Genomic DNA, 24,591 nt, shown 5'->3' on the forward strand with positions numbered 1-24,591 from the left:
TACTCAAAGTCAACTGCCCTAATTAGGACAAGCCGTAGAGAAAATGAGAAGATGAGTTCTAAGACTAAATCCTATTTGTTTTTGTTTCAGGCGCAATAGCGGGCATCGTGGACCAGCCCATGCAGAATTTCCAAAGGAACTGGGAGATGCAGAGCACAGCTGGTAGCAAAGCCAAAGGCGTCATCTCTGGCATGGGGAAGGGAATTGTGGGGGTTTTCACCAAGCCCATTGGAGGAGCAGCTGAACTGGTTTCCCAGACTGGATATGGTGCGTTCAAAGCTTTGTTTGAAACAAATAAATAAATAAGGTTGTTTTTGTCACAGTGTTTAACAGTCACACCAAACTTGAAACATGAAAGCTAAGCGTATGAAGAGCTCAGTTCAACATGTATCGTGCAGCGCTTGTTTGTTTGTTTGTTTTTTTGAGTCTTACATTTCCATACGCATTTCCATATTGACATGATTGACCCTTGTGGCTGTTTGAGCCAGCAGGGAGGCCGAGTTGAGCAAGTCAGCAGGTGGTGTGTTTTGGCAACTCTCGTGTTATTGCCCCCGCACACTGCGAATGCGGTGAACCGCTGCCAGTCGGCGCGATGACTCCCCGGGCCAGCCTTCTCGCCGACCCTCCGAGCCCAACGCAAACATTATGCTATTGTGTTGGCATTAGCTGGGGATGATCCGCATTGATTTGTGTCATTTCATTGCGCTGTCGAAAAGTGCTCTGTATAAACAGTCACTCAGCTCTGCCGCCGAGTACCACTGGAGTGACATCATTAATGGAGCGCTCTGTGTTCTTTATGGCTCTGTTTCACTTGATGACTTCACTGGCTCGCCGCTGCCACTCTGCTGACACAGAGGGCGCGATGAAGGGAAAAGCGACCACACGCACATGAAATCATTCGGACATGCAGATGCCAAACGTGTCTTGTTTTCGAGCAGACTGCGAAAGAGGATGTCGTATTGCGATGGAAACAAAGGGGGGAAAATTCCTCGAAAATAATGGAAAGAGAGAGAAGTCATCCATTCCAGAGTCGAAAGGTCGGCTTCATAAAACCTTTATGGCAACTTTTAATAACATCTCAAGATCTTAAACTATCATACACATGTAAAATAAGTCAGCCAAAAAAATATATACAATACATTTCATGCTCTTAACTTACAGTTGATGGTGATGATGACCACGCTGAGGATGACTGCTTTTGATTTTGGCCTTGGCTTTCTTACTTGGCCACATTGTAATGAGCAGCCAGGATAGAGACGCGTTACTGCTTTCTTACATCGTGGTTTTCATTTGAGAGAGAACAGAACAAAATGGGAATTCCTCCTTTCGATCAAGGATCCACATTGGGATTTCCTAAGAATGCTGTATAAGTGATCATTTGAAACACTTAGAGATTTATAGAAATAGTCTTGCATTTTATTATTTATCTGTTTCTTACATATTGAAATTGTTGATTATTATCGCGAGATTAGATTAACATAAGTGTTTTCTTAATTACACTAGGGATGTAACGATATCCAAACACCACGATACGATATTATCACGATGGGGACGTTGCCGATACAAAAAGTCAGAATTCTGACTTTAATCACAGAATTCTGACTTTAAAGTGACAATTCTCGCTTTATTCTCAGAATACTGACTTTAATCTCAGTGAGAATTCTGACTGTAATCACAGAATTCTGACTTTAAAGTCAGAATTCTCGCTTTATTCTCAGAATTCTGACTTTATTCTCAGAATTCTGACTTTGTTCTCAGAATTCTGACTTAAAAGTGAGAATTCTAACTTTATTCTCAGAATTCTGACTTTCTGACCCCCCCCCCCCACACACACACACACACAAACACACAATTAATTGCTTTACGTCACAAAGTCAGAATTTTCGCTTTAAAGTCAGAATTTTCGCTTTAAAGTCAGAATTCAGAGATTAAAGTGAGAATCCTGCCAGCCTTTTTCCCCCCCTCTTCACTGGCTCTTATTGTCTTATTTACAAATGTAGATTTGCCTCCATGTTAGAACTTGTGTTCCGTGTGTAGTTGACCTCAACGATATGTGACATGCTTTGCCGTCGTCTCCTCCCAGGTATCCTCCACGGAGCAGGATTGTGGCAGCTTCCTAAGCAACTTTACCTGCCGACAGAGGAGAAATCCGCCGAAGCCCCCAACAGCCATCTGAAATATGTTTGGTATGATCCCCCCCCAAAATGAAATCACATCCCTTGTTCCTGCACACGCCTCGCTGACCGTCTTGAAGCTGCGCGTTTCAAGCGGGACATGTGGGCCTTTGCTTATGTTGGCTCCTCTCCAGAATCTGCCGTTCCTTTTCTCCCACTTACCTCTCATCATTTTGGCTGTCTTGAAGGGTTCATTAACACCACCCCACTCCCCGAAAAGTCTGTTTGACCTTGATTCCACACATGGTAGCCAGCCTGCCCTCCCTTGTTCTCATCAAGCCATGTTAAAAGGTTTTTGTAAGCAGGCTGCCAAAGCCTGCAGCTCAAAGTTGCGAGCTGTGAGTGGATCCAGAAAGATGCCTTCACGTGGAGGAGGGACACGCCAGATGCGTTGGCGCTCCGTCAACGTGCTTGCATGTTGGACACGGCGGGCGTGGTTACCTTCGGCTTCTGCATGATTGAAATGTGATCAGAGACGCCGCGCTGCATCACATTTTGGCCTCCGTTGCAGTGTTTCCTCTCGGCGGAATGCTTCTAATATTAACAACGTTTATTAGAGGCCCTCGTCTCCGGAGGGGAAGAGCGGATTGCATTTTATAATGAGCTTTCCCCAACGTCCTTTGGTTTCCATAGTTATGAAACACGTATTTTTAATAGCAGCCGTGATGGAAAATGGCAAATCTTAAATTCAATATTCCTTTGGAACATTCCACCTTAGATGTCGACACCAGAGAGGTTAGTGCTATGTAACATTAGTAGAGGGGGAAAAAAAGGATAAAAATACATGAATGCTGAGAGAATTCTCCCTCATGGCGTTCTTGTTTTTGCATTTGCGCTGAAACTGCTTTCCATCAGGTGTCCCATCAATTATTTTTACGACTGCAGGTAGCCCAGACACTTGAAGGGTCAGATGCTTGGAGGCCAGTTACATTGAACAGAAATAAACCATTCTCACATCTGCCGCGCAATCGCAGCACCTGCCTTCCAAAAGTAAACACGCCATCCCCAAAACACTCCGCATCCTTCACACATTCATCCCGCATCTGCACATGTGAAATCGGAGACACACGTTGTGTAGACATGTAAATTACAGGACGTATCCAAACACATGTTGTCACTTGTTTGGGTATGTTGAGTGTATTGGGGCAATGTGTGTGGTCTATAGGATGTGTATGTACTACATTTTTTGAACCACAGGCACACTTAAAATCCTTTAATTTGATCAAATATCAACAGTGCACCTTATAATCGGGGAGTGCCTTATGTGTAAATGGACTTTCCAGCTTGTCGTCTTTACTGTAATTCAAATTCCTTTCTATATTTGCTAGCATACCAAAACTGGAACTACTTCCTGTTTCCGTGTCTAAGAATCATGGGAAATGTTGTCCTACTAGCGGTCGCGGGTTAGACCCAAGGCAAGTTGAGCTTTTCTGGTGGCATATTTCCAATGTTCGGACCGGCGCGAGGTAAACAACGGCCATTTGTTGGGCCCGAGCAAAAAAGGTTGGCTGATGGTGAGTGCGTTGGATTGTTTACAGCTGTTTAACAGTCAACCAATATAGCATTTAGCCCCACCCCCGCGTGTAGTTGCACGGCGAACAAATCACTGGAAGCATGTTCTTAACTGGCTTTGTTGCATTTTGATCAAGCGTCAAGACAGATTAACAATGGAGGACCAAAAATGACTAAATTAAAAATAAATAAAAGTGAAAATAATATAATAGATATAATTGAAATATTAAATACAAAAAAATTATATGAATGGAAATAAAAACAATATATAATATATATTTATTTATTTTAATTAAGAAAAATTAATAAAAAAAATCAAAGTAAAAATGGATAAAAAATAAAAAATTAAACAAAAGTACAAATGAATTTATTTATTTTTTATTAATAAAATAAAAAACGGGATTCATTCATTTTTGGTCCTCCATAACTAACGTCCTCTGCTCTCTGGCCACAGGAAAATGCTGCAGTCTTTAGGGCGACCGGAGCTGCACATGGCCTTGGAGGTGACCATCGTCAGCGGGTCCGGCCAGGAGCATCCTGGATGTTTGCTGCTCACCTCGGAGGTCCTCTTTGTGGTCAGCCTCAGTGAGGACACGCAGCAGCAGGCCTTCCCCATCACGGAGGTGAAGGAACGCATGACTGAAGGAACACTTTCCGTGTGTGTGTGTGGCTGTGCGCGCTAAACGTTGCAGCTGTGTCCTTGACAGGTCGAGTGTCAGCAGGAGGCGGGACAACAGGGGCAGCTCACTCTCACGTTGCAGCAGCAGACGGTAGCCACTGACACAGAGGTGAGAAATTTGTCATCATCGCGTAGATGCGCTAGAACGCCAAAGTTCCTGATTGCACACGTGTTGTCCTTCTCCAGGGCGAAGGTGTGCGAGAGCGTCTGTCGGAGCAGCAGTACCAGCGCCTGGTGGAGTACGTGAAGCGAACCTCCCACTATTTCCCTCCCTCCGCTTCATCACTGCAGATGCAGCCTCCAGTGACGCTGGCTGAGCCGCCGCCCTCCGTCACCAAGTCGTACCGTTACCTGGTTGAGCCCGCTTGCGCCAAGGTGTTTGTAAGCAAGTTCACCATGGTCAAGGATAAAGCCTTACGAATCGGATTCCACTAGTCCACTAATCTTGCTGACATTGAGCAGCTGCACTTTTTAACACACCGATACAAAAGGAACTGTTTGAGTATCAAGCATGTGTGAAAATATAAAGAATTGCCTTTATGCATCTTTATCTGCTATTATAAACAAAGCCGACAAGTAGAAACCAGAACACAGATTCCGTTTTTATTCACAGGTGCAAAAAATAAAAAAATGAAGATTAAGAGAGAGAGAGCACAAAGGAGTTCTCGTCAGCTATAATGTTGTATGAAGCCACAAACACCAGCTGCCAACCAAATAATGTTTATTATATGATGCAACAAGTTTCACTGTAACAATGTACTTTGTCACTGTACATTGATGCCAAACCCTCATTTTTGCCTTTTATAGTTATTGTACTTCTGGGCTCTGTGTAAGGTTTCCGTACTATGCCTTTCAAATTATATTTAGAGAATATTTATAATAAAGAATAAATATGGAATTAATGTGTATTTGTGTGTATGTAAAAACACAAGATACTACACTCTAGAAAGATAATTGAATTTAATCCCAAGTTAATATATTAAGTTGAATCAATTAGGAGTTAAACTTAATATTCACTTGAATTAAGTTAATCCAAAATTTATCCAAAGTAATTTATTAACTTAAAAGGAACCCCGACTGTAATGACAAGTTTGCTCTATATTATTTGGTTGTTACCAACATAACTATCAGATTCATTTTTCAAAATTAATTTCAATACATTGTGTAGAAGCCTTGTAGCGTTCCTAAAGAGACGATCAAAACTCTTGAATGCGTCTGGTGGATGACGAGAGCACGGCGTGGGGGTGGGTGGCTCTCCCAATCGCATGTTGTTTCTTTAGGAACGCTACGAGGCTTAACTTGCTTTCTTTATCGGCATTTCACATTGCTCGGCAGAGAGCCAGCCGTCATTCTACGTCAATACGCACTAAATGCGTTGCGACGTAAATAACAATGGCGGCGTACGTCCAAATAAAGTTTCTACAAAATGTATTAAACTGGAAATGATTTTTGAAAAATGAATCTCATAGTTATGTTAGTAACAACCAAATAAACAATAAAGAGCAAACTTGTCATGACAGTCGGGGTTGCTTTTAATTCAATTGTGTGTTACCAATTGAAGCAATTTTATTAAGTTGGTCAACAATTTGATTTGAAAATCTTAAATTGGTTCAACAATTCTCTTTTTAGAGTGTGGCGTGATTTGGCCGAACAATTCTTCTAAAAATATTCAAGCCACTCCTAGTTCACCATCATAATAAACATTAAAAAGATTTACACCATTGTATTTAAAGCTATTTTAGCATTTCACTCAATCAGCTTATGCTAATTATCATCTTGTGACACTTAAACCCATGAAGCAACAGACTGACAACAAACCGCTTTTGCATAAAACTAATACTAGTGCTGAACTGATGAGCTGAAAGAGGAATTGGGGCATGTCCTGCCAAGGACTCGAGTGAGATTCATAACTCAATAAGAGCATATTCATTGGCCTGTCTTCTATTGCCCCCACATGGCCAAGGCCAGCACACCAGAAAGAGCAAAAAAGTAATTCGCCAATCTATCCTCAAACATAAAGCATGCAGGCCTATCTAAAAGAGTCGACGGCCTTAAATTGTCACATCAGCGAATTCACCAAACGCATGCCCGTAAATGATACTTGCGTTCACGTCACGTTACCAACATTGTTTCACGTGTGATTTGGAGGAGCGCCGTGAGGTCTGTTTGTGGCCGTCTGTTGACCTCGTACTGCTGTCAGAAGACACTGCGGAGACAGACAGACAGACATGTTCAGTCGTGTGGTGCGACTTTTGTCCTCTATAATAATGATGATGATTGCTAAGCAATACATTGATTTGAATCGGCTTAAGAACATGAACGGCAATATTTTGATTCGAGTTGTATAACATGACATCACATTGGCATGCGGAGGCGTCGCTTGGCAAACACTCCAGCTTTGACTGCCTGATTCTGATTTGGAAACTCTTGGTGGACTTCTATGGGATGTCAAGATTACAATTCCCTTCCGTCTGTCCAGTAGCAGAAATGGGTTCAAAGTTTGAGATGAACAGCGGTGGCAAATTCAGGTCAGAAAGTAAAAAACATTCCAGTTTGGCTTTAACCCCTGATGCTAGCGAGCTTGCTAGCTCCCTAGCAGGTAAACAAGCACCATGGGAGCTCGCTAGCTAGCATCTGAAAGTAAAAAGCTAGCTATTATTAAACTGTGGAAGGGTTTTTACTTTCTAGACTTGGATTTGCCACCTCAGGAGATGAAGGAGTGTGATCATGTACCCGAATATGTGGAGAATGATGCATCTTTCTGACTTTGTCTTCTTAGCAATGCTTCATCTCTCTTGAGGCCTGCCATGTATTTGGAGTAGGACCACGAAAACTGAGGAAATACGAGACCTCCGATTGAATTATGTCGTCATAAAAACGTCTTCTATTTCCTTCCTCCCGACCGCCAGGTGGCGGTGCTGAAACAGCATGGAAATGCCCTACGGGCATGCGCCACTCAAGAAAGAATTCATACAAGGACATTTCCAGAGTTCTGGCTGACATGATCCTCATGTATAAAAGAGGATAGCAATTGGAACCCAGTCTCTTTTACCTTCTCGAGTACTTTGTGGATTTGTTTGTTCCGTTGGTGAAGACTAAAGAGGCTGGTTCTCGCCTCCTCTTCCGCAGATAGCAGCCTGTTGACTTAGTCTATTCTGTCAGCGGAAGTCCCGCGGGCCGTGGTAACCTGCATGTCACAAAGTTGTCAGCATCGATGCCAGCCTCAGCGGATGGGGTGCAGTTTGGCAACACAGTCCTGCTCAAGGCCGGTGGTCTGCAGGGAACACGTCGCTGCAACATCAATGTGCTGGAGCTGCGGGTGTTGCATCTGGCCCCCATTCATTTTCTGCCCTTCGTGGCAGGGCGCCATGTCCTGGTACGATCGGACAACACCTCCACTGTGCATCACATCAATCATCAGGGCGGGACGAGGTCCGCCCAGTTGCTACGGGCCTCACAGAGGCTTCTCAGATGGGCCGCCTTCCGCCTTGCCAACCTGCAGGCCATGTTTCTCCCTGGCATTGTCAACCAGTCAGTGGAATCCCTCTCCCGCCATCGTCCACTTTAGGGGGATTGGCGTCTACATCCGGAGGTGGTGAGCGCCATTTGGAGTCGCTTCGAAAAGCTACAGTTGATCTTTTTGCCTTCGAAGAGTCCACTCAGTCCCCTCTGGTTTTCCCTGAGGGAACGGAACAGCCCGCTAGGCCAGGATGCTCTGGCAAACACCCGGCCTTTGGGCCTTCTATATGCTTTCCCGCCTCTCCCTCTCATTCATCTGACCATTCAGAGGGTCCTTCTGGAGGGTCACACGTTGTTGTTGGTGGCCCCTTTTTGACCAGCCCAGACTTGGTTCCCTCTCCTCCGCAGTCTCTGCTCCTCCGATCCGTGGCTCCTGCCCAGTCGGTTGGATCTGCTGTCCCAACAGCGGGGTCGGATTTGGCATCCCGATCTTCGTCGGCTCCACCTGTGTGTCTGGCCGCTCAGGGTTGAGACCTATTGCTGACTGAGTGCTCGTCTTCTGTTAAGCAAACAATCCTTAATGCCAGGGCTCCGTACACTTGTTCGCTGTACGCTAACAGGTGGAAGTTGTTTGCGGAGTGGTGTGCAAGCTGCGGGATGGATCCCGTGACCTGCACTATTCCCACTGTTTTAGACTTCCTCCAATCTGTTTTCGATAAGGGGTCTACGTGGTGGCCATTTCGCCATATTGCAGTGGATGGCAAATCTGTGGGTTGCCATAGCCTAGTGGCCTCCTTCCTCAGGGGTGCCCTTTGCCTTCATTCTAGGAACCTGCCTCGAGGCCCTGCTTGGGACCTTCGACTGGTGCTTGATGCACTGTGTAGGTCCCCTTTCGAGCCGTTGACCGAAGGGGAACTTCGCTGGCTGTGTCGTAAGACTGCGTTTCTACTTGTGATAGCATCCGCTAATCATCTGTTAGCCCCGAGTGCCTTCGTTGGCAGGGGTCACATTATGGCCAAATGCTGCTTTTGTTCCCAAAGTTTTGTCTGGCTCTCAAGCCAACCACCCGATTTGTCTCGCTCGTTTTACTCCGCCGTCGACGGATGGGGGTGACGCTCCTGTGTTGTCCTGTGAGGGCGCTTCGCTCTTATTTGGATGCTATGGCATGTTTCCGTACATCCACCCAGCTTTTTGTGTCTTGCGACCGCCCGACTAAGGGAGTTGCTGTTTCCAAGCAATGCCTCTCTCAATGAATCGGGGATGTGATTCGGCAGTTGTACCGGGTCTCTGGTCGTCCCCCTTCTCCTGGGGTGCGCAGGAGTGTGTCTACGTCATAGGCAGTTCTGAAAGGGGTGTCCTTAGAGGACGTCTGTGCGGCTGCTTCCTGGTCGTTCTCCAGATTCTACAGTTTGGATGTCACCTCTCATCCACTGGATGTGGTTCGCGGTCCTGCAGAGGCCCCTCTGTGAGGTACATTTTCCCCGGATCTTTATGACATCGCTAGTATTCGGTGTTCCGTGCTGTTTCAGTACCGGCACCTGGCGGTCGGGAGAGACTAAATAGAACGACAGTTACGCAAGTAACTACGGTTCTATGAGTCCCGAACGACCGCCAGCATTGCTTGTCACTCAGAGCCCTCGTGTTGATTTGCGCAAGACGGTTCTAAAGAGACTGGGTTCTGGTTGCTATTCTCTTTTATACATGAGGATCACGTCAGCCGGAACCCTGGCAATGTCCTTTTATGAATTATTTCTGGAGTGACGCATGCGCGTTAGGGATTTCCATGCCGTTTCAGCACCGCCACCTGGCGGTCGTTCAGGACTCAGAACCGTAGTTACTAACTGTCGACTAGTCTGCTTCGAACTGAATTTACTTTCTAGGATTTCATTCATTTTTCCTTACAGCCTTTGGGGAAAGCAGCATGAAGCCGCTCGGTGTCTTTGATGCTCTATTTTCACCTCTTCTTTTTTCATCCTTTCTCATGTCTTCATCCTCACTGGATTTGCAAGCTAGCCGGTTTACATCTTCCTATACAAAGAAGAAAGAACTAATTTCAAAGTAACAGACGCACAATCATCAAGACATCATCATGTGGCGCACCTGAGCTCTCCTCTCGTCCTCTTCCTCCTCCTTCCTCCTTTGTCTGCGCACTTTGGTTTTGTATTTGACTCGTTCGTCCTGAAGCATTTCCAGCAGCTGGCCTTCATGTACGCTGCTACGAAGCTCCTGAAACTTGGGCCAAAATCGGAGCAACTCACTGAACACCGACATCTATGAACAGAGAGGACACGCACACACGGTGCTGTGAAAATGCATGAGCTCCCTTCCTGAAGTCGGACATTTTATATTATATTTAAATGTGTGTGATTGTAAAAGCCAGTTTGGATGTCTCACAAAGACAATCCATGTCCTGTAAATACCATAAAAACTCATTCATATATTTGACAGGTAGATTATATGTTTTCAAAACATATAATCTGGGATGTCCATCCCTTGGGTATCCATGCAAGAGAATGAAAAAAATAGAACATGAAGGATCGGCTCACAATTGCCAAGAAATGTCTGATGATCCCCAGAGAAATATTTTTGGACTGATCAAACAGAAGTTTAACTTTTTAGAAAATGTGGAGACCATTAAATCTGGTGTAAACCTAACATTCAGCATTTGATTTATTAAAAAAATAAATAAAAACAGCATGCCAACAGTCAAACATGGTGGTGGCAGTGTGATAGTGTGGGGCTGCATTGGTACTTCAGGGCCTGGACGACTATCTGTGAATCAGTTCAAATTACTTCAAAACTGAATGTAAAATGGGAAAAATGTTTTGAAGAGACTGAGTGAAAGTGGGGACTTAGGAACAGTAAATATGACAAATCAAAATGAGATACTGTGGTATGGCCCTTAACTCATTCACTCCCAGCCAATTTCATTGAAGCAACTCTTCGCTCCCGGCTATTTTACTGGATTTTGACTGATTTTGCAAGGTCCACAAAATATTTTGTTCTGTTGCTATAACAACATGGAACCTACCAAAAGAAAGATCAGAGTCTCTTCTTTCATCTGGAAAAAAGTCTGTTTCTGTTTTGCAGCAATTAGCATTAGTATGTAGCCAAGTTTCATCATTATTCACAAACCTGTTTAAAACATTGGGGAAAAGAGCTTGTTGCAACATGGCCCTGGTTGATCTCTTATACTCTGCTGCCACCTGCTGGCCGTTTTTGTAATAACTACCATTGCTTTAAGCCACCTCTTCAGGTCAGAGGCTGCATCAAAGCCTTCTGTATGCTCTAACACAGGATTTACCAATTCCGGTCCTCGAGGTCCGGAGTCCTGCAGGATTTAGATGTTTCCGCCTACCAACACACCTTATACTAACGATCAGGATCGTTATCAGGCATGCTGATGAGCTGATTATATAAATCAGGTCTGCTAGTGGGCGGAAACATCTAAAACCTGCAGGACTCCGGAACTCGAGGACCGGAATTGGTGAACCCTGATCTAGCATAAAAAAAACATAAAAAACATATAAATACGTTTTTGGCACCATAGCGATATTTAAAATAGAATGTTTTTGGGAGCAAATGAGTTAAAGGGATATTTCACTCATTTAGCCATTTTCAGCAGTAAAAAGTTAAAATTTTGTCCAGAATTCATTTGATAACTGACATTATTTTTCATGTGCAATTAAAACCTTTAGAAAATATATTTTAAAAATTTCCACTTGCTATCGAATGAAGATGACATCACCTGTGCTGAGGAAATAGGTAACGACCAATCACGGCTCACCTGTTTTCTGGGTTTGGTCAGCAAACTGTGCCATGATTGGTCAAACACAGGTGATGTCATCTTCAGTCGACAGCAAGTGGAAAAAATCGTTTATAAAGGTATTTTACATGAAAAAATTTATGATATCACTTTAATTATAGACAAAAACTGCTGAAAATGGCTAAATTAGTTAAGTATCCCCTAAAATAGGCACTTTATGCTTAAAAAACATCCAATACAACTGAATTAAAACAACTAACTGACTCTGTTATTGCAACGGCTTGATTTCAATAACTGCATTGCTGCAAGAATGGCACAATCAGTTATTAGGTTCAGGCAGGGGCAGTAACCTTTTCCACAAGTCAAATAAATTAGGGTTTTTTTTTTGTCATGTAAAAAAAAAATAGCGATATTTTACAAATTACATTCTGTATTTATTTGGATTGCTTTTGTGAAATAGTAAAATTGGTTTTATAATCTGAAAAACATGCCGCCTCAATAACAGAGCAAATCCTTTTTTACAGCATTGTGCACACAAGAGGTAGTGAACGATGTGACAAGTTGACCTGTGCTTCTCTGAAGATGTACGGGCCCAGTTGATGGCGCTTGTCCATAATGTGTTGCGCCTGTTCCAGAGGGATGTCGATCTGCAGCGCTGGAGGTGTGGAAGAGTTGATGAAACATTTAATGATTGTGGAGATCTTCTGCTGAATTGTGGCCTCTGCACTGTGAGAATGACACAGGTCCTATTGGAAGGAGAGGAGAAAGAAAGAAAAAAAACACTCAAAAAAGGAAGATGCTTTGTAGCATCCTAAACAGCAGGATGATCATCAAGCTATTTAGTTCCTTCCTTATAATCTTACAAATTATACAACAATGTGTATAGCAACAAAATAACTATTGACAATTACGAACATCTCTGATATTTCCCCAATGCAATTTATGCCTTTATATGGTGAAAATGGCGGATAGTATTGCATTTGCCTGTGACTAACATACAAACCAGGCAGATTGTTATAAACGATGTTTAATCACATTTTGAAATCAAAATAATTCTCACAAATCAAATTACAACGGTCCAAAGTTCATTGCTTTTCAATGAGCGGAGGGCATCATTTTCACACAGTTGACCGCCATTTCGACATTACATTACAAAGATCTTTTGAAAGGAGATATTTTTTTAGTTTGATCGTCATTGTAATAATGTATTTTTTTTTTTTACTCAAAATACCTAATTACTCTATTATACACCTCTGACACATTGTGTAAGGAATATTTTGTTGTCATGCATGTTGTTGTTTTTTAGCATGCTAGCAATGCTATAGACTAGACATTAGCATGCTAGCAATCCTACAAGGTAATCAAAATAATAACAATGCTATGGCCATAAATAGGTCATTGATAGATATGATGCCCATTTTATGAATTAGTGGCGCAACCAAAAATAAATAACCAATTTGGAACTTTTATTTTGAAATACATTTAAAAGACAAGAGTTTGTATCATCCACAACTGAATCTGACATTTTATTTGCAGGATGGGAGCCAACTTTACTCTTAATCACAGGATTGGGACGGGACAGGATAAAAGTTCACGAGCACAGGATTCATATCCAGATGGTTGTTGTTGTTTTTTATGTAGCGAACCTCCATAATGGCAGGATGGGAGTGGGAGTCATTAACGGGAGCATGACGAGATGAGTCATTTTCAGTTGGAGAGTTGGACGGCACAGGATTGTTTTTTGTTTGTTTGTTTGTTTGTTTTACTATTGTCCAGGACTGGGATGGGACGGGATTTTTGCTGTGGGAGTGGAATGGGACGTGAGTGAAAATTCACTACCGTGTCAACCTCTTTTCCACAAAACAGTCAAGAACCTATGGAAGCAGCTATCAGGTTTGGACAACTCGCAAAAAAAAAAAGAAAAGGTTACCCCTTTAGCAACTGGTATGTCCTGGCCATATTTTGACATCATGTGGCCTGAAAAAAAAAATTGTCCAACAAATATTTTCGTTATAATTTTACTTGTGTGATTAGCTAGCTTGTTTTGATTAGATGGCTGGCCTGATAACTTTTGGAAAATGTGATGCGACCATTGTAGAAACCTTTCCATGACAGCTGTCCTAAATTGTAGATAATGGTAAAATTGTAGATAATAGTAAATAATAATAAAAAATAAATATTTTGTGTGTTTTTTTATAATAACTTAACTGTGCTGGTGTAGTAAAAATCCGTATCTGTAAATGACCCATATACCAGTTACAGTATTTATTAGTTACTTCATCAGAATACAATCAATTGTCCACCCCTGGTGTACAGTATAATGAACCGTGAGATGCTAGCAACAAACCTGTCCTAATCTTTACTATGCCAAAATGTCTTCCATTGTTCATTAACTCATTCGTTCCCAGCCATTTTCACTGAAGCAACCCCCTTCGCTCATGGCTGTTTTACTGGATTTTGACTGATTTTGCAAGGCCCACAGAATAATTTCTTCTATTGCTACAAAAATATGGAGCAATATTTCTATCTGTTTCCATTTTGCAGCAATTATCATTAGAATATAGCTAAGTTTCATGTCTGTTTAAAACTGGAGAAAACCGCTTTTTTGCAACATAGCCCTGGCTGATCTTATATTCTGCTGCCACCTGCTGGCCGTTTTTTGTAATTGGTACCATTGCTTTAAGTGACCTCTTCAGTTCAGAGGCTGCATCAAATCCTTTTGTATGCTCTAGCATGAAAAAATAAAAATAAAATTATAAATATGTTTTGGGGACCATGGCAACATTTAAAATAGAAAATTTTTGTACGTTTTTGGGAGCGAATGAGTTAAAAACTCAAAGCTTAACTTTTTGCCTACTTCCTACTAAAGTTACGTGACAAGCGGGTTGCTGCCAATTTCCAGTACTGCGTTGTTGTACCTTGTACCTCTGCACCTCCAGCCAAAAGAGCACGTCATTCTCCAGGAGGCCACCCTTCGGGGAAACAAAGTTTTGGAATTGCAAACAGAAGGCAGGGTTGAGAAGAAGCCGTCGAAACAGAAGGATCTCCTTGGAGGAACTCATCCACAAGCTCTGAGTCTGTGGGGAAGCGTGAGCAGTTTTTAAGGACAGTGTCAATAAACAGCATCGTCACACCTCTTCTTGTGGTGGAACATAAACAACGACAGTAACAATGTTATGGGAGCTATGAGCTCACACTAAATTGAAATAATGATCCTCGGAGAAGCTGCTCTTTTCTAGTGATGACATCATGATCATAAAGATCAAAGTCACAATCCTGTATGAAAACGGCATCCTGTAATCACGCTGCTTCAAATGTTCATGGTTTCTATCTGTGACATGCCGCTGAGCAATCGGGATGACAACAGAGCTGCATGCAAACACTATTAAAGCAAGGTTAGTTATGCTGATGCTTTAATCTTATTTATCCTGGATCCCATTTGGGGAAATGAACCGCTGGGCCAAAATGGAGTTTGACAAAGCCGGCGCTGGAAGCCAAGCGGTGAAGTAAATCACACATGTTTGCAGGCCAGGAAAAGCCTTATATGGCTCTCCATTAACACTGTGGATGTCACCTCACCTTCCAGGCTTCTTTTCTTGACTTTTGGCGTTGAGAGCTGTCCTGTGACACACACACACAAGAAACCAAGACAAAATGATCAACATCAACAGTGAGCTGTTGTGGAAATGCCACCCACGACTTACTCGTACTTAGTGTTTTGTCCTTGTTCTTGTAGCAAAACCTCATTTCAACGTGCCCTCCTTCCTTACCGTCATTTGCACGTATAAACTACCACTACTTCTCCTTCTACCTAACGAGAGGATCCATGTGGCCGAACTATGTCAACTTGATAACATAATGAGTCAAAGCATCCGAATCTGTGGTCCGTGTGTTACCTGATGAGGCAACCTGAGAATAGTGACAGCATTTTGTGGTTTCTCACGTGTAACAGAGCTGCTCATGTGGACCTGACGTCTTATCTCAAGGCCATTAGGAAAACGGGAAGCAAAGCTCTCTTTATGTAGAGCGAGTCAGTCTTAATATCGTTCAGCAAATGCCGGAAATCTGGCAAAATATGGCTTGACCTGACTGAATCACCGAACCCAAGTTAAAAAGCACGTATCTCTTCCAGTCAACTGTGCGGTCGGTCTGCTGCTATGGTGAGCGTCAACTCAGTTTCCCCATTTTGTCATGAAGCGTTTACATGCCGACCTCTAAACATGGCACCTAACACCGAAAGCGGAAGTGATGAGTCCATTATTCATTGAGTAAGTAAAGTTTGCCTGCCATGCTGCTAAGACTCATCTAAGAATTTGTAATTATCTTCGTTGTACGACATTTTATTGCAGGGGTGTGGTGGCTGTTGATGTCTGTCAGTAACATTGCCAATAGGCTTGACATAACTTCTGTTAAATATTGACACTAAGTTATATACCAGTAGCATTTTGAGTTTTAATTTATTTGCAACTGTAGACTTTATCCATTACATTTTTTTAACTAAAGCTCTTGCCAACATGACCACATATTCTAAGCCACGTTACAGTCTGTTTCAAATTAGTGCGTAGTTTGGATTTGAGACGTCAGCTTCAATGTGTCTGCTGCCACACCTCTGATCTTTTTTGGGTGACATCACTAGGCCTGTATAAGACCACCAATTTAAAGAAAGATGAAAAACAAAATCTGAGATGTGATTATGGAATTTGCCTTTTCAGCTACATCAAGAATGTGTATGCAGTGTTTTAAAATTGGTGCACAGTATTGATGTGGACTGTACCTTTGGTTTGCGTTTCTGTCGTTCGGTGAACTTGGCTGTGGCCAGAAACTGAGGCAGCCATTTTTTCTCAATGTGGCATCTGATGATGTCCTGGATCTCCACAGTAACTGGCTTAGAGAGACACTCGAATTCCAGACGTCCCAGTCCACCTGCCTGGTGCAGGATCTACATAAAAAACAAACACATTTTCACGCACGCACACACAAGACTTTAGAAAGCCACAGTCATGCACAGGAAAGCCACGTCGTCGTAGGTGGATGGGTGTCGATGTCATTAAAGCCACATGAAGAACATGAGGCGACGGGTCTAGCCAGATTCAAACTTCCCATTGTGGGAAAACAGACTGAAAATGTCTGACTCGTGCTATTCTCAATATCATTCCAAAAATCCACTTATTCTCTTCATCTTCTTTGTCTGCTTTCAGTCCTTGTTTATCAGTGTCTTCCCATTCATAAAGGAAATTGAAAAAAAGTCATACACAACATGTGATTGAAATATACTCATATAACAATACGCCAATTTGAGAAGCTGTAAGGTCTTGAGGTTTTGGAACCAGAGAGTGCCCTTGAGCAATCCTTAAGACACATAGTTTAGTTGTATCTCGTGTTTTATCTAGTGACTTCACTAACAAACCATCGCCCCTTGATCTACAAAATCAAAGTGCCCATGCAAACCCCTTCAACAGCCAACCCCCCCCCCCCCCCCCCCCCCGCAGTTTGCTTCCATCTCAAAAACTAACTTTAGACAAGAGATTTTCTCCTCCGAGGCCTGCTCTTGTATTGTGGATCCAAACCACAAACCTCACCTCATTTTAATTCTAACCATGTCCTTTATTCTCTGATGCTCCAGTAACACGCTGTCAGAACTGTCAGCAGCATGTCCACATAAGAGCAGAAGGAAAGCGGTACGAGACCTACAGAAGTCCCCGTTTATTAGATCTGGTTTGAAGCCTCAGCAGGAGCTCACATGCTCAGTCTGGATTCTCATGTCACTGTTCATATTTGTGTCTATAGTGCTTTCCCAAGAACTTAACAATACTCAAATTCAAATTCTACATTCTATTTTACGTCAGCGAGTTTTTCAACATACATTATTCTGCTGCTCTTCAGTGGCAGGACTGTGAGGGCTGAAGAAGTAGTTGCCGTTCAGATATTTCTTTGCAATGTGAGAAGATCGCTCCTGTCTCAAAGCCGCGTTCCTCCAAGGAGTCCTCCTGTACTGCTCCAGGTCCAGCCAGCATTCCAGGTGAATACTGACAAGAAACATTTCAAAACATATTTTTGAGATCGCACACTCATGTTGGACAAGAAGGTCTGACTCTTAGTCAACACTTTCAAGTTATCGGGGTGAGATCGGGACTGTGCAAGGCCATCCAAGTTCATCCACACCAAAACTATTCTCACGTGTAGTCATGTTGGAAACGGAAAGAGCTCACAAAGTTCAGAGCATGGAATTGCCCAAAATATTGGCCCCTTAGTTCCAAAGAAAGGAACTTTGAATTCTTATGATTTTGGACAAAGCAGACAGTTGAAATATAATACACTTTCTGTTCCAGCGAGTTTGTTGTGGATGAACGTAACTGGTCTAAACGTACCTCATCAAACCTCAACCTGATATATATATAAATGTATTTTTAACATTGGGATGATGACAACAACAAATCATTTTATAGTATAGTCAAAATGTACCCGCTTTTCCAGATTGCAGGACTGAATAATAACACTTGATAGCTTCATAAGCTACCGGACATCTGTCCAATATGAAAATAGCGTGATGCATTCAGTAACTCACCTAGCATCTTTATTTCGCAGGAAAGACATAAAATGCCAGATCTCATGATGATGGCGAAGTAAGGAGCCTAAGCGGTAACCTTGGTACTGTGGGGGCACATTGGACCAAGAGTCAAGGGCCCGCTGGCCCTGAGAGAAGGGCCTGGATGAAGTATTCGATGCAGATGCCATACGCTGATGCACCTATTTAGGAGACAACGAAACAAAGTCTTCTAATCTTATATTAAATGTGTGTGTGTGTGTGTGTGTGTTGGGGGGGGGGGGTTACTAAGAAGAGTAGTGACCCTCGATCCTCTTCTTTTAAATCATCTGTAATATTAATATCTAAACAAGACTCCTAAATGTGTGCAATGCTTGTTCAATGATGCTGCACACTGAAATGATCAGGCAATGTTTACGCATTCAATGGCTTTTTTTTTTTTACTTTGTAATTTCCTCCAACTTTAATTTACTATCGTTAGATTTAACAGACATTTTAACTATTTACTCATTTAATTACATTTCATAATTGACTGCATGAGTGTCTTCATGAATAATAATAAAGTTTTCAAATTATTTATAGACAAAACTTGCTGCTGAAAATGTCTAAATGAGTCAAGTATCCTTTTTAAAAGTCAGTTCCACATTAATAATATTTGTTCTTTTGGGCTTACTGACCTGGTTGAAGTTTTTAGATTCTGCGTACAAGCTCTGAAGCTCCCTGTATTGCCAAGTGTTGACGCAGCGTACGTCCTCATACACACTTACCTGAACATGTACAGATAAACCTCATCAGCACTACTTCTTGCACATTATACATAATTATACTAAAAACGACATCAGCGTGTGAGTTATTGATGAGCTGAGGTATTTGCTATTTGAAATACTGTTTTTGAAAACGTAATTATTCAACCTGCAGGAAAGATTTTTTGTCCCGGTCAACAAGCACTGTCCAAGCATCCATGAGGATGTTTAAGATGTGCTCCTCAACTTTATCGAAGAGCTCCTCAAAGGCAGGCCTCAGCTTGTTGTACACCTCCTTCCTGATCTCCTCCTCCACGCCAATGCTCCTGCTGGCAGAGCTATGGAGGTATGTTGAGTAGAGGACCTGGAAATTCACAAAAGGGAAGATATTGTGTTGAAGTCAAGACACTGTAAACACTAAAATACATTTGGTCTGTTTTATGGACATGCAAATGTCACATTGTCTAAACGTTGAACTTGCAGCCCAGTCAAGGTCAGAGTCATTCCTGGCATTAAGCATTACACACAGTGTAATAATAAAATACATAATGTGTCTCCTTTATCATTTTTTTTAACCAAAAAAGTAAATTATTTTCTGTATATTTCATATTAGGGTGGTGGGTGTTTGGTGGTGGTTAGAGCCTTGAATAAATCAAAGATTAGAAAAAAAAAGTTTTATTTGACTGCATTAGTATCAGTATAGTTCCAAATAATCCCTCTGGACACCTGTGTGACAAAAAATGGCTTTATGAGAAAGCAGCCATTTTGCTCATAGGAGCATAGATCTGACTGTCACCCGCAGTGAAAGGACATACCCTGTTTTCGCCAGGGGCCCCAAACATGAACCCTGCGAAACACCATATGACAGTGGGGCACAGCGAGACTCGGAACAATCAAAGCTAACACATAAAGTTATTTCTCCCAAATAGGATCCAAACCACTCTAGAGCGCTAGCACTAATGCCCACCTGATGCTGCAAACAAGTCAACAGAATAATGTGGTCCACCATATTGAACACTGTAGTCAGATCCAACAAAACAAGACACACAGTGTCATTTAGCCAGGGAGATGTCATTAAAAACTTCCTTCGTCCTTCGTTGGTCCCACAGCAGTGAGCAGCATTAAAGGCTGAGACAATGATTCGATTGAAGATTAGGCCAAGAAACCACAGATGTGTCCGCCTTACAGCTCTACAGTAAGTGCTTACTTACCATTTACAAACAACCCCGAATCACAACCACTCATCCCACATATTCCGGCGAGGAAAAAACGTGTCCTTGTGTTGAGAAGGCCAAGTGGCACTCAATGTTAGTTTCTGGCATGTGCAATATGCGGGGCCACACAAGGCAGAATTGTCGAGGGAACACACACCAAAATACAATGAGGGGGAAAAAATGAAATAATTTTATATTGTGTAATGGCATAACATGACATTAATCATTGGCGGTTGTAAGGAGACTTTGTATCACATTGTGAATTTGCTCTCTCGAGTAGAGACTCACTGATGCACAAGCCCTCAAGAAGGGAATGCGTTACAGAGTGAATGTAAACGTTAGGGCTGAATCATGAGCGGAATGACATAGTGGTGAGTGAACGCAATTTTGTATGTATGTTGTATGTATGTGAGTATGGGCATGTGCGGGTGTGTGTGCGTGTGAGTGTGTACTCATGAATTCACCTAAAACCTATTAAAAATCCCATATCGTTCACCTAAACCGAATACTTCAGAATCCAGCTAGAGTCGTGAGGTTGTCAGGAAACCCGAGGAAGGATCAAAGAAAAGAAAGGAAAGTGAAATCCAGCACCGACCAGACATTACCTACTACCCACCGGGTTACCAACCAGAATCTTTCACAAACCCCAGAAACATCTAAATACCAACAAATTAGGGAGACCTCAAGAGACCAAAGGAAAGACTGGGGAAAGGAAGGAAGCCAAAAATATTGTAATAATGTTTCTTCTTCTTTTCGTCTTTTTTCATTTGTGCATTGTATAATTGTGTTGTTTTAAAATTCTCTTTCTAATTATTCTTTATTTTTTGTATGTAATTAAATATATTTTAAAGAAAATATAAGGAGCGTGTGTGTGGAGGCACCATAGGGCGTCTCCCATTCAAGGCTGGACTGGCGTTCCTGGAATTTATCATTTGAAAGAGTTTGTGGGATACACTGAAATGTCTCTTGATTTGCGCTCCTCTTCTTTGATCCAGGTCTTTGTCCTTCTCCACTCTCTTCCTTTTGTTTTTGTCCTACTTGTCAAGTGCTCACTAATAAAATGACACCTGAGCCAAGCTACGCCTCTCCTTGGCTGGGAAAGCAACCAGGTGCATGACCACAAACACTAACAGTTGCTTTTACAGCAAAGCAGAAGGTTTATGTTTTTACTCAAACATCTTGACAAAGACAAGAAAACATGACCCTTTTCAGCCCTAAAATGACACAAATAGCTTGACACAAACAAACTACTACAAATAACATTCATTATTTCCTCTTCTTTTTTTTTTGCCACAACGGTGTATTAAGGGTACATTTGAGGAGGGCACAAGAGCTACATTAACAATGCTAGGTTAGCTTATCTTGCAATTTATTTTTACTTAATTTGGTGGGCCAGTTTTAGTTCAACTGTCATCAATGTAGTCTGTTTGTGTGTTTGCGCACCTGAGCTACTCGCTGCACTCTGTAAGGATCCAGTCCGTCCTGGTAGAAGAGCTCATGATAATGCTGCAGGTCGTTCCAAAAGTAAACTGCATCTTCCCATAACTTTGAGGGGAAGAATTCAAGTAGCAAAGAAATCATCCTCACAGACACGATATGTTAAAATAAAGCTGGTATATAAATGTAATCCAATCTGGTGTGTAAATCCACATTGTGTATGACACCTACCTTGTTTCCAGATTGTTTGCAGAAATGAGTGAAGTATGAGCCAGCATCAGGGTCGACAAATAGCGCTTGGAATATATTTTCCAGTCTTGTGCAGCCGAGTGATTGACTTCTGCTTGGAAGCCAGGGTTCAGTACAAAAGGAATGAGGGGTCATTGAGGTCAAATGAAGGTTAGCACACCACTCTCTCAACGGCTCCATGTCAGAATAATCAAGGTCTAGTTGAACATACTGGGATGTCCAATAACGAGGAATCCTGTGGGAAGAAATCAGCTCAGAGATGCATGCCAAAAATTAAAAAAAAATTAAACTTTGCATCACAAAAATATCACCAGTAGGAAATGATTGACTGTGTGAGGTAGGGCTGTATTGAGCACAGTCTCTCTTTTGTCCAGCAGGGGGAGGTAGTCAGCCCCAACCTGCAGAGCAGCTCCGTGTTCAGACAGTTGTGACTGCTTCTGAGCAAGTAGCGGCTCCTCATTAAAGCCAAAAAGCTGCGACAAATAACATACTGCATTTCAAACACTTCTGGCACAACATTTCTTACAGAATGTAAACAGACGTAACGAAACAGTACCTGTCCTTCCTCTCTCTGTTTATAGTTTTCAGTCTCTCAATGTCCATCCAGAGATTTAACAACCTGCCACCTGGTGTGGCACGCAAAAACTCCTTGAAGTCGTCCATGCCTGGTTGGTTGCCTAGGTGACAGGTACCATGGCAACAAACATCCAGGACTGTTTCCAAATCTGAGCTCCAACTCCTCTCAGACACTTTGGTCTTATCGCCATCAAGCATTTCCTTCTCCCGACTCCATTTTTGGCATTCTTCACACGGTTCTTTGGTGTTCTCATCAACTGAATGTATACACTTGCCATTTTTATCCGTTTCAGTCCAGCATGTAAGCTCATTTGTGCTTCCTTGTCTCTGTGCAGTCAACATGAAGACAGCATCAACAACCACCTGTTGAACCACTCGGGCAGCCAAGTCTTTCAAATATCGTTCGGAGGCCTCTTCATGTAGCTTCACGTGAGATGTAGCTGATGCCTCACGGATGTTGATGTCAGCACCGATCAGGTTTGAGGTGAAGGAAGTGGAGGACATGGAGGAAGTGGTAGATGGCTTGGAACCTTTGGAAGAACATCTGGATGATTCACTGACATTTCTGTGAAGTTGTCCGCTATGGCCAGGGGATGTACACAGCGGCTGATGTATTCTCACACAACCTTTAGAGTGATGAAATATCATTATCATCAACATACAGTGCACAAATAGACTTACTGGCCATGGACAATCTAATGAGATACAAACAGATGTATAAGAAATTTAGCATTTTCAAACATTCAGTTTTGACACTTTGGAGAGGTATTAATCTAATATGCTTAGTTTGTGTATTTTGCAGTGCTGTAGAAATCATAATTATAATTGCTGCTAACAATGAAAGATATCCATGAATCTTAGATTCAGATTCATTTAATACCAAAAAGCACAATTCCCCCCCGTCTTAACCCATGCTGGTGAGCATATATTGAATGGCAAATATCCAATTTATAAATGTAAACCTTGTTTAGGTGATTGAGCACCCAATCCTGTTTTACCATTTTCTTTGTCACAGAGCATGGCCGTAGCGAGACGACAGCTCCATGGTCTCCTGTGGATGTTTATGTTTCGTGCCCACTGAAACAACAACTTGGATAGTCTACATTACAACAGATGAAACGGGATACACTTAAAAACATAATACACACAAACGACAAATTGTCATCATTCTTCACAATCTATATGAAATTCATTAAAAACACGTGAAAACATACACATTAAGCCATTAAAACACAATGATAGAATTTGTTGATTGTTTTTAATAATCGTGAAGTAATATCTGTGTAAATAAATGTAAACTTTGTTAATACCTGTACTCATGGTAGCAGCTACTTTGAAGAAAAAAACTCAATCGTTCCTTTATAATCCACTGAATCCCTTGTTCTCTGTCCAGACACTACATTGTAAAGGAGTACAACAACAAAAAGACATTCCTTCATCAAAGTAACTTAATTATCTTCTCTCTTGCTATGCTAATAGCAAACATATTTTACTTACAGAGACAGTGTAACGGTTGTCCACTAAAGCGGTTTTGGCCGGTGCGTCGACATCCTTATAAAGGAGCTGTGATTTGCTGTGTTCCAGTGCTGATCTGATTTTGTTAAAGGTGAACTCTGCCGCGTCGCTTGGCACCTCAAACTGATCCGTCTCCTGGTTGTACAGCAAAACCTGTGGGAAACACTGGAAACAGATACAAGGCATTGCTCAAATATAGTGTAGGAAATATTTGACTTGAACATTGTGGATTTTTACCGGAAGACTTAAAAATGTATTCAACATGTGGACGAACAGATGATCCGAGGTCAGGAAGTTCTCCTGTTTGCAGGAAAATAGGCACATTATTCGTATTATTCTTTTTTGATCGTGAAAGAATTAATCTTAGAATGTGTACTCACAAAATTGTGAACAGTAATCTGGGGAAACTCTGCAAAAAAAAAATAAGTTGGAATAAAGTTTACCATGTGAAAAATTCCATAAGTAAAGTTTAAAAGGCAAATCGTACCTGTTGAAATTTCACCATGCATGACTAGTGACATTCCTTATGCAATACTTCTGGAAAATCGGGTCACAAAGTTTTGTGTAACGACACAGCGTAGGTTGCTATGGAAGTGGACTCACTTTCACAATAGGTGGGGGTGCTTGGTGATAAACGTTTAATGGAAGACCTCGCTCTCTTTAGAGAGATCAGAAACTATCCAACATATTGTGGCAGGAATTTTGACTCTTATGTGCTTGTGA

The 24,591-nt window shown here is 42.0% G+C and overlaps 2 protein-coding genes across 10 annotated transcripts in view; one reads left to right on the forward strand and one right to left on the reverse strand.

Annotated features, from left to right (window-relative positions):
- The window catches only part of vps13b (vacuolar protein sorting 13 homolog B), a 337,674-nt gene extending 332,411 nt beyond the window's left edge, over positions 1-5,263 (forward strand). For all 3 annotated transcript variants that reach the window (XM_086077615.1, XM_086077616.1, XM_086077614.1), the window contains exons 64-68: positions 91-267; positions 2,084-2,186; positions 4,141-4,309; positions 4,394-4,474; positions 4,552-5,263. In XM_086077615.1, the coding sequence (XP_085933741.1) occupies positions 91-267; positions 2,084-2,186; positions 4,141-4,309; positions 4,394-4,474; positions 4,552-4,800 (779 nt within the window). In that variant the 3' untranslated portion in view covers positions 4,801-5,263. The remainder of the gene's footprint in view (positions 1-90; positions 268-2,083; positions 2,187-4,140; positions 4,310-4,393; positions 4,475-4,551) is intronic.
- On the reverse strand, positions 5,070-24,446 carry rgs22 (regulator of G protein signaling 22). 7 transcript variants are annotated; one of them, XR_015095312.1, is made up of 22 exons: positions 24,356-24,446; positions 24,249-24,277; positions 24,106-24,168; positions 23,851-24,033; positions 23,664-23,749; positions 23,316-23,452; positions 22,334-22,979; positions 22,089-22,250; positions 21,760-22,012; positions 21,535-21,636; positions 19,047-19,241; positions 18,812-18,901; positions 18,156-18,337; positions 17,454-17,616; positions 16,365-16,529; positions 15,170-15,211; positions 14,509-14,667; positions 12,157-12,336; positions 9,925-10,095; positions 9,783-9,852; positions 7,099-7,198; positions 5,070-6,571 (listed from the first exon to the last, which is right to left on the reverse strand). XR_015095312.1 is itself a non-coding variant. In XM_086077621.1 (22 exons), the coding sequence occupies exons 1-22, from the start codon at positions 24,387-24,389 to the stop codon at positions 6,483-6,485; spliced, it is 3,225 nt and encodes a 1,074-aa protein (XP_085933747.1). In that variant the 5' UTR covers positions 24,390-24,446; the 3' UTR covers positions 5,070-6,482. The 7 variants fall into 7 exon arrangements, 6 of the variants coding, with proteins under 6 accessions (XP_085933747.1, XP_085933744.1, XP_085933745.1 ...); XM_086077621.1 differs by having other exon boundaries at positions 9,727-9,852; positions 22,334-22,883; positions 23,352-23,452; XM_086077618.1 differs by having other exon boundaries at positions 9,727-9,852; positions 23,352-23,452.
- Between the last annotated feature and the right edge of the window lie 145 nt (positions 24,447-24,591).

This window comes from Leptonotus elevatus, chromosome 6, assembly GCF_054856555.1.
Source record: "Leptonotus elevatus isolate MCC_2025b chromosome 6, RoL_Lele_1.0, whole genome shotgun sequence".
NCBI lineage: Eukaryota > Metazoa > Chordata > Actinopteri > Syngnathiformes > Syngnathidae > Leptonotus > Leptonotus elevatus.